This window comes from Nicotiana attenuata, unplaced genomic scaffold (assembly GCF_001879085.1).
Source record: "Nicotiana attenuata strain UT unplaced genomic scaffold, NIATTr2, whole genome shotgun sequence".
Taxonomy (NCBI): Eukaryota; Viridiplantae; Streptophyta; class Magnoliopsida; order Solanales; family Solanaceae; genus Nicotiana; species Nicotiana attenuata.
In genome coordinates this window covers 213,571-224,152 of record NW_017671400.1, presented here as the reverse complement: position 1 = coordinate 224,152, position 10,582 = coordinate 213,571, and the positions used below count along the sequence as shown (strand labels likewise).

Below are 10,582 nucleotides of genomic sequence, written 5' to 3'. Positions count from 1 at the left end.
ATCAACAGGGTTTTCAGCCAGATGATCTGCTAAAGCCTGGGCTTTCATTGCCGTGCGGGTGACATAGACTATGTCAAATTCAGTGAGCAGGATCTGCCACTTCTCTAACCTCCCTGTGGGTATTGGCTTCTGGAATATGTACTTTAGAGGATCCAACCTAGTTATGAGGTAAGTGGTGTAGGCTAGCAAGTAATGCCTCAGCTTCTGAGCGACCCAAGTTAAAGCACAACAAGTTCTTTCCAACAAAGTATACTTAGCTTCATAACTGGTAAACTTCTTACTCAGATAGTATATTGCCTGCTCTTTTTTCCCGGTCATGTCATGTTTCCCGAGGACACATCCAAAAGAATTCTCCAAGACTGTCAAATACAGGAACAAAGGCCTCCCAGGTTTAGATGGAACCAAAACTGCCGGATTCGATAAATATTCTTTGATTTTGTCGAAAGCTTCCTTACACTCCTCCGTCCATTTGACTGCTGCATCTTTCTTTAACAGCTTGAAGATGGGTTCACATGTGGAAGTCAACTGAGCTATGAATCGGCTAATGTAGTTCAACCTTCCCAGCAGGCTCATAACCTCTTTCTTGGTTCTCGGAGGAGGAAAATCTCGAATGGACTTTATCTTTGTTGGGTCTAACTCGATACCCCTTCGACTGACTATAAATCCCAAGAGCTTGCCAGACGGAACCCCAAATGCACATTAGGCTGGGTTTAGCTTCAGATCATATTTACGCAGCTGCTCAAAGAATTTTCTCAAATCCCGAACATGGTCATCCTGGGTCCTGGACTTGATGATCACGTCGTCCACATACACCTCTATCTCTTGGTGCATCATATCATGAAAAATGGCAGTCATGGCCCTCATGTAGGTTGCCCGACATTCTTCAAACCAAAAGGCATGACCCTGTAACAGTATGTGCCCCAGGGTGTGGTAAAAGCTGTCTTTTCTGCATCCTTTTCATCCATCAACACCTGGTGATATCCTGCGTAACAATCCACGAAGGACTGTATCTCATGTTTGGCGCAGTTATCAACAAGGATGTGGATGTTCGGCAAAGGGAAATTATCCTTAGGACTTGCTTTGTTGAGATCTTTGTAATCCACACACACTCGAGTTTTACCGTCCTTCTTCAACACTGGAACTACATTGGCTAACCATATAGTGTATCGAACCACTCGGATCACCCCCGCTTTCAACTGTTTTGTGACCTCTTCTTTAATCTTGTCACTGATATCGGTTTTAAACTTTCTTTGCTTTTGTTGGACAGGGGGATAATCGGGGTAAGTTGGCAACTTATGAACCACCAAATCGACACTTAGTCCTGGCATGTCGTCGTACGACCAAGCAAACACATCTTTGAATTCAAAAAACAGTTGGATCAACACATCCCGGGTTTTTTCATCTGTGTGAATGCTTATCTTGGTTTCTTTGATGTCTTCAGTACTACCCAAATTAAGCGGATTGGTATTATTTAAATTCGGCTTAGGTTTATTCTCAAATTGTCCAATTCTCGATTTATTTCCCTAAAAGCCTTTTCTTCATCATATTCCGGTTCTTGGTTCATTATTTTACAATTAGACAGCGTGTTTGGATCTGGGCATGAAGTCCGCAAGCATGTCATGTTATTTAAAGCCGCATTATTAGAACTGAAAGAAGAATAAGAGAGAGAAAATAACAAAAATTAGAAAGAGTAGAGATATGAACGATGAAATATTGATTTCATTTCATTGAATTTGAAGATAACAGGGTTTACATTGGGAAATTAAAGACAGGAAACTAAAGAAACATCCGAGTTACACCCTGAAATAACCCGTGATGTAGAAAGGGTGGCAGGACTGGACTACCGAGATTCCCGCCTGATTGGGAATGGAGTAGCCTTCCAATTTTACAGCTTAGCATTGGTCCCATGTATAGCACCTCAGCGGTGCTTGAGCCTTCCCCTGGTTGGACCATGTGGGTTTCATAGAGCATCTGCCTCATAGCCCTACAGATTTCTTCAATTTCCTCGGCCGTAAAGGCCTCATCTTCCTCTTCCTCATTGTACTTAGGCTTGAAAAATGTCCTATACAGATGTGGAATTGGCTGAGGCAAGACCCAACCATTGTTCTTTCTTTTATCTTCCCATTTTCCATCAGCTGATGTGGGTTGGAAACCTACCCCAAAGAACTTCTCATAGGCAGTCAAGGTGATAGGTTCAGTAATTCCTTGCAGTGAAGTCCCGAGCCTCTTCCCGGGTTTGTAGCCATGTCTGATCATTTCTTTGGCCACCATAATTTATGCATTTGAAAGATAGGGTTGAGGGCAAGGGTTTCCCTCTTCACACTGGTCCGCGACCACAATTTTGAAAGCCTGGTAGACTATATGTTCACTTCCTTCTCTAGCTTCAAGACAGGGGACTGACGGGTCCCGATAAATCGATTGCTCGTCTTCCCCGTGAACTACAATCTCATGATCTTCATGTTCGAACTTCACCATCTGGTGGAGAGTAGAAGGCACAGCCCCTGCTGCGTAAATCCACGGCCTTCCCAAGAGGAAATTATAGGAAGTATCCATGTCCAAAACTTGGAAGGTCACTTCGAAGTCCACCGGGCCGATAGTCAGAATCAGATCAATCTTGCCTATTGTATCTCTCTTTATGCCGTCAAAGGCACGCACACAACGTTGTTGGGTCTGATCCTCTCAGTACTGATTTCCATATGTTGCAGAGTTGAGAGTGGGCAAATATCTACCCCAGAACCACCATCTAGCATGACCCTTTTCACGTAATACCCTTCGCATTTAACTGTTAGGTGAAGGGCTTTGTTGTGTGTGGCCCCTTCTGGGGGCAAATCATTCTTGTTGAAAGAGATTTGATTGATTGCAAAGAACCTTTCTGCCATCCTCTCCAACTGTTCTACAGTGGTTTCAATGGGTACATATGCTTCGTTGAGAGTTTTGATCAACACTTTTTGATGTTCAGTTGAGTTCATCATCAGAGACAAAAGAGAGACTTGGGCAGGAGACTTTCGGAGCTGGTCAATTATCTCGTAGTCTGCCATTTTCATTTTCTGGAAGAAGGCTTCCGCTTCTTCAGCAGTCACGGGCTTCTTGGGCGGGAAATGCTTCTTTGTAGCATTATTCACTTCCTCCAGATTGAGGTACTTCTCAGTCGGGTTATTCTCCTTAATTTCTCTCGAGATCTCTTTGATTTTGTAAGTTACTACTGATTTGTCATAGTTCCATGGAACGACAGTGGGATCTGTCATGGGTCTTTGTGGCGCGCGACCAATAACCACGGGCTCATTCAGCCTTGGTGGAATTATCGGTCCCCGCACCACGTAGGTCCCCTTGGGCACATACATTTGAGCTCCCTTGTTTAGCTCAAACCTCCTAGGAGGACTTAATGACATCTATTCTTTCTTGCAGCCTTGAGGGACATAGAGAACGGCATCTTTGGAGGGCGCTGTCCCAGTTTCAGCTTCCACTTTCTTTTTGGTCTTCTAAGGGGTGGTTTTACTCTTTTTCTCCCTCGTGTCTTGTTCTGCGACAGCTTTTGGCTTCTTTTCCACATCGGCTATGGCAATGATGGCCTTTAGAGCTGGATCAAATTCTTTATCCTCACAGATCATTGCAATAACCGGCCCATTGTTGTGGGCCGGTAATGGATTATTGGTTACATTAGGAACATCTTCGTCCTTTAGCACTATTCTCTTTTGTTCTATCAGATTTTCCACAGCCCTCTTTAGGGTCCAACAGTCATCTGTATCATGCCCTTCCGCCCCTGAGTAGTAAGCACATCGAGTACCAGCTCTGTAAGAGAGCGACGCTGGGTTCTGCCTGGTTTGGGGTACAGGCTGCAACAAACCCATCTGAACAAGTTTGGGGAAAAGGCTGGAATATGACTCCCCAATAGGTGTGAATTTTGGCATCCAGGGTAGTTCTCGGGCATGGAAGTTGTTCTGTGGGGGTCCGGGATTATACTGAGCTTGGTGAGGAGGTTGATTTCTAGGAAATAGAGCTCGGTTCTGATTAAATTGTTGTTGTGGCCTAACATAAGGTTGGGCATTCATCACTCCGTATAGTTGAGGAACCATGGCGTATGCCACATCTTGAGGGGGATAATAATGTTGTGGGGTCCTGTCCGAGAGATAAGGTCTGGGTGGACGGTTTTTTCTTACACTTGAAGTCGCCATTGATGTTTCTTCCTTCTTCTTTCTATTTTCTACTCCTCCAGATCCTCTTTGGATTTCCTGGGAGGTGGCCCTTATAGCAGACTGACTCAAGATTCGCCCTGTTTTCAACCCATTTTCAACCATTTCACCGATTTTGATGGCTTTGGCAAACGGCTTACCCATTGCAGACATCATGTTTTGAAAATAATCAGCCTCTTGGGATTGAAGAAAGACACTAACCATCTCCGTTTCGTCCATTGGAGGTTTAACTCTGGCGGTTTGCTCGCGCCATTTGACAGCATACTCTCGGAAGCTTTCCGAGGACTTCTTGTTTAGATTTGACAATGAATTCATGTTAGGGGCAATGTCGATGTTGTATTGAAACTGCCTGACAAAGTCCCTAGCCAGGTCATCCCAGATATGCCAGCGAGATATATCCTGATCCATATACCATTCTGAAGCAATACCGACCAAACTTTCTCCAAAGTAAGCCATGAGCAGCTCTTCTTTTCCGCCCGCTCCCCGCAGTTGGTTACAGTATCTCTTGAGGTGGGCAAGGGGATCCCCATGCCCATCATATTTTTCAAACTTCGGGGTTTTGAAACCCAAGGGTAGATGTACGTGCTGGAACATGCACAGGTCAGTGTAAGATACGCTCTTTTGCTCACTCAGACCTTGTATATTTTTGAGACTTTGCTCCATGCTTCTCATCTTTCTAGTAATCTCCTATTGTTCAGGGGTTTTTGTGGTTTTCTCCTGCCCTGCGGTAAACTCGTACCGAGGCGGCTGAGGGTAGGCATTGGTAGCAAGCTGGGTTGGTTCCATTGGGAAAGATGGTGCTTTAAAGGTGAAAGAGGATGGATCGAAGCTAGGCCTGGGTAGAGTAGGTTGTGCCGTAGCTCAACAAGGTGGCGTAGTGAATATGTTTGAAGTAGCACCTGAAGTTAACACCTGGGGGCGAGCCTCAGAAGGTGTTCCCACAAAGTTGGCGGAAAAGGTAGGATATCCAGTGGGGTATTTGGATAATTTATGGGGATGTTGGAGGTCCCACTTGCCCTGGGAAAAAGCTCGGGGAATCTAGGGATTGCACTTGGTGGTTCTTTTCCATTTGCCCAGGCGTCCCACATTTCCATCATGCAAAGACACAGAAATCTATTTTCCTCGGCAGCTACCGATTCTGAAGTTGGGATGCTCGAGATCGGGCTATCATCTGTAATAGAAACTGTTGGCAGAGGCATTTCTGAAGGCATTTCAACGCTTGCTTTCGACCTCATGAAGTATGGATGCGAAGCCAGGCTACCACAAAACCAACCACCTTACTATAAAACATGGCCTGAACAGTAGACAACAAACTGGTCAGTTTGGAGCAAATAACACATAGGTAATCGCACATTGGGGTGTGATGCACCTATACAGTTAAATATGTTTCTACATGTTTCGCAACGGTTGCACGTTTCATCCCGGCTTTGCTTACTTTCCCCAATTTTCTTTTCTCTCCACTTTGGCTTTTTGTGCTTCTATTCTTATTTTTTGCTCTTTTCTTCCATCTCTTTCCTTGCTCTCTTTTTGTTTTCCTTCTGGTTTTTCTTTGGCTCTCTTTTCTTTCTTTTTGGGTTTTTCTTTTCACATCCCTCTCTTATTTGAGTTATTTACAATAAATCATGATCGGATCCGATGAGGATTGCCTACGTATCACAACATCGCATGAATCAGATCATTACGTAGTTCAAGAAAATAAATGCGAAAAATAAAGAAACAATTTTTGGAAATTTTCAATTTCCATTAATAAAACTGCTAAACATTTTCTATTACAAAAGACTTCAACCTACTCATTTCTTGGAATTTCTTTAAAAGCTACAAACAGACTCAAAACAACTTTTAAGCCAAGAAACTAAAATACAGACTCGATGAATGAAAATCATGAATACATAAGTGCTTCGACTCCTGGGGCCCGTGGGACATCATTCGGTCTTGCCACGGGCCTACGTGCGAGATCCCCTTGAAGTCGCTCCAAATCACTCATTATCTGGCGGACAAATGTCATTACTGTTGATATCCAATTTTTCCCTATATTTTTATATATGCAAAATACTTTCAAAAATAGCATGTACAGGCATATATAAGCATGCCACAAAGCTTTGCTATTTTTCCTTTATTTTTTAAGATTTTAAAACCAATTTATTGTCTATTTTAATACTACAAAATTCAACAATTATTCCCAAACTAGCATTTTTTAGTGAATAATTTATTTCATTTTCATATTTACCCTAAGATATAATTGGGGAAATTTTTGTATATTTTTATACATTTATTTGGTGTTTTTTAAGCTAATTGCATATAATTGTAATTATAGCCTATTTTACGATTAACAACATTCTATAATTATAAAATCACTTTTGGTATTTTTACATTAATATTTATATGTTATTAATTGGTCCAGTGCCTTTAATTTATTTTCAAGTAATTTTTTACTATTTTTATAAATTAAAAGGGGAAAATTGGCTATTTAAATGACAACCCTTTTGTATTTCAATTTTAGCCCAAATTGGACCCCCAATCTCAACCCCAAAACCCACGATCCAATAACCCGACCCATACCCTTTCTTATCATACCCAAACCCGGTCCCCATTTAACCCATTTAATCCCAGCCGTTGATCTTTTAGATCAACGGCTCCCCTCATCCCTTTCCTTTTTTAATTCAAACGACCCCTTACCCTACCTCATTTCTCGTCAGCCGCCGCCTCTGAAACCCTCCACTCTCTTAAATTCTCTCAAGGGTTCTCAAACCCTAGCCGCCTCTTGCCGTCTCAGACCAGAGATCCACCGGAATCTATAGCCACCAAAGCTATGGGGATCTTACACCCACCCCCTGGTGCTATTATACACCGGTTTTCTGAAGATTCAAGGCCTGACCTTGAAGATCTCTACCCAGATCTCCTTCGATTCAGGGTTCCATGGTCGTCTCCGGCTCTACTCCAGCATATCGTGGACGTTCGAGCCTGAGTCTAACTTCTCCGGCTTAGATCCACGAGTTTTCCAGGCCTTTCTCACTTCTAGGTTTCTTCTGAAACCCTAACCTTTCGAGGTTCTTCTGATTTCTCTAGATCTGTCCTAGATCTATGTTTATCTTGGGGTCTCAAATGTTTTCTCAAAAGTTTCTTTCAAAACTTGCTTTTTAACCTTTTCATCTTCCCCGATTTAGGGTTTCTTTGATCTTTTAACATGCTCTACTGTGATTCTTATATGTTTCTTCTACTATGTTTCTTCTACTATGTTTCTTCTATGATCCTTATGTGCTTCTTCTACTGTGTTTCTTCTACCTTGTTCTTACGAGTTCTTCTACTGTATTGTTTGCATGATTGTTCTTTATTATGTTATTCATGAGTTTCTTCTACTGGGAAATACGTGTTCCTTTATGATTTCTGCTCTTATTCCGTTAATATTTTTGCCTGACTTACTTGTCTTCATCTCTAGACTCGATTAATGGTAAAAAACCCTAGAATTTGGGTTCACTCGAGTTTTGAGATTATTTGTTATGTGATTTGTTTGTTTCTTATCCCTGCACGTGTTGATTTCAAATCCCTAGTCTCTTTGGACCTATTTGAGTTCCTGAAGTTGTTTCCTCCACTGTTCGACTGAGTTTCGAAATCTTTGTGTCAACTTTGTTTCTTCATGCGATTCTGACCTCTTTACTTGACCTTTCGCATGCTATTCCCTCTTCTCTGAGATGACTACCATGTTCCTATGGTCCTCTACTCACTGATTTTCTTTGATTGCATGACACTCTTCTTTGTCTTAAATCCAGCCTCGCATGCTTAATGTTTATGCACTCTTTATAGGTCAAATTTCCCTCTCTAAATAACCTTGATTGTGGACTGATTTCAAATCTCTTTGTGTAACTTTGATTGCACTCTTGAATTGATTCTATCCTTTATTGTTTTGATTTCCTTTGTTTCTTGGACTTGTTGAAATATTTTCCTTTCGACCCTGCCTTTCTACTTAAGTTGATTTGATCCCATTACCTTAATTACATTAGTATGGGATTCTTACAGACCTTTTCTTAATTAAGGTCTAATGAACTTACCCCCTAATACATGTGGTATACTCGTACTGTGCTGAAAATATTTCCTTATTTGTCATGTCCAGCCCTGCGTGATTTCTTTCCTTATTTAACACTTGCATGCTACCGTTTGGTTTAATTGCTCTATTAAAGGAAGTCTTTGATACTGATTTGATTTTAATAAGACACATATTTCTTCGATTATGTCTGAATTACAGTCCTTACCTTATTTCTGCATGTTTCTCACACTATAAATACCTGCTCTTTTATTAACACCCCAAAAACACAAGAAAAAACACGAACACTGGAGTCTTTTCTGAACTCACACTCACACACAAAGTATTCTCTCTTGCTGTTTGTGCTGTGGCTTCTTTGCAAGACTTTAGCTCTCTTTTGCTTGCCTCTTTCTGAAACTGGTACGCCTTTATTTAAACTTTTGCCTCATCCCTATGTGTTTATTCTATAGTCTCATTCTTTTGTGTGGTTTGCTGTTCATGCTTCGTAACTTATGCTAAGTATTTTTCCTTTCTTTGCTTCTGTTCTCATATGAATCCCTACCCCTAATTCCCTTTATGTGTTGAGTTGAAACCTTGGCCTGACAGTATCCCAATTACTGCCCAGGCCATGGTTTGACCTTCAATAGGTCCTAACTCTCCAATGTTTGGCTAGTAGGCTGGTCAGGGGTGTGCCAGCATTCTATGTTGCAGGGCATGACCACCAGCCTGCCTTGGCATCCTTTAATTCCTCTATTGCACTCACACTTGTTCCTAGATTCTAAGTTTTTCCCCCCACCAATGAGCCTTGCCTTGGGACCTTGAGTTCCCTCTGAACTTGGACATTGGAGGGCTGGCCCTTCCACACTGCACTTTAATTCAGTTTTGTAATGATATCTGGGTGTAAGCATTGCCTGGAGTTCTTGAAAGGCCTTGGAACTTGATCCCGGTAGTAGGCTCATATCATGTTGTTTAGACCTTGGGTCTGAATTAGGCTCCTTGGATGCAACTTAAAAGCTCTGATGTAATTTTATTTTCTGTTTGATCCATTTGGTCTGTAATAAATTTTGTAATAACTTATGGGGTTTTAGTAAAAAGGGGAGGGTTATCTGTGTATGCATAAGGGTAAATATCCTGCCTATAAGAGTTTTTTCTTTGAATTTCTACACTTTCACATATAGAAATCATGCTTATTTCTGCACTTTCATCAATAGAAATCATGCTCACAGGAATTCTGCACTTTCATATGTAGAAACCATGCTCATAGGAATTCTGCACTTTCATATGTAGAAACCATGCTCATAGGAATTCTGCACTTTCATATATATAGAAATCATGCTCATAAGAACTCTGCATATCATATAGATATCCTGCTCATAAGAATTCCGTATGTAGGAACCATGTCTTTAAGATCCTGCATTTTTTATCTATCATTAGGCAAACAGTTATAGGTCAAAATAATAATCAATTGCATCCTAGATACCATGCTCGTAGGATTTTCTGCACTCTTTCCATGCCTGTAAAAAGTGTCTAAAATTAACAACGCTAGAAAGCATGCCTATAGGAACTATTAACCCAATCTGAATCACTCGTTTTAAGATTAGTCCGTCAGTAGTAACCAAATGCAGAACTCGTATCATTCTGTTAAAACTGGCAACTTTCAGTAATCAGTTCACTTCCTTATTCCTGAAACCAGTAGATGCCATCACCTAGGCAAAGAAGTAAGTAGTTAATTAATTGCACCAGTCTTCGATAAGTTACAGCCAGGCAAGCCTAATGCGAACTTCTTGTCTAAAAATATGTAATGAACCAGCCTGCCTAACGTTAAGCATAATTTAGACCTAATCAGTATATGTAAGACGTGCTAAACTACATGATTTCTGTGATTAAAGGAGGTTTGTCTGAGCCTTAATTGCTTTTGTGCTCCCATAACTGTCTTATGTGTTTTGCCTGACGCCTTAGTATTTTAACCTTTTGAACCTCTGAAAAGCCAAGCTCCCTCCCTTTAGGATAGTGGTCCTAAAGCCTCCAGGACTGATAGGTGGGACGGGTAATAGCACGCTGTAGGTAACGACACCATTTCGCGCTTAATACCATATCGGGGTGGGAAGGGTAGACATGGAGATGATGATCACACGATAACACTACGCGTACGATTTGTTACCGGTGTTGTGTGGATGATCCATGTGATTTATAAACCTAGGACCCCTTGCCCTATGTTACTTTGTTTAATATCAATAAATTCTGTCTTTTCAATTACCCAAAACTCCCCTTTATTTTTTTTACTGCATTATCCCTTTTCCTTCTTTGTTTATAAATTCCAACATGCTTGTTAGCAACCCTTATGTGTAAATTTATTTGCATACTTGTTTACATT

At 41.3% G+C, this 10,582-nt stretch overlaps 1 protein-coding gene across 1 annotated transcript; it reads right to left on the bottom strand.

The window, feature by feature from the left end:
- Positions 1 to 3,479: 3,479 nt before the first annotated feature.
- On the bottom strand, positions 3,480 to 4,862 carry LOC109208050. Its single transcript, XM_019371055.1, has one exon. The coding sequence runs from the start codon at positions 4,860 to 4,862 to the stop codon at positions 3,480 to 3,482; it is 1,383 nt and encodes a 460-aa protein (XP_019226600.1).
- Positions 4,863 to 10,582: the final 5,720 nt, after the last annotated feature.

Bases quoted from the DNA above. Each gene is read 5' to 3' on its own strand.
- LOC109208050 (XM_019371055.1), bottom strand. From the start codon at position 4,862: ATGAGAAGCATGGAGCAAAGTCTCAAAAATATACAAGGTCTGAGTGAG.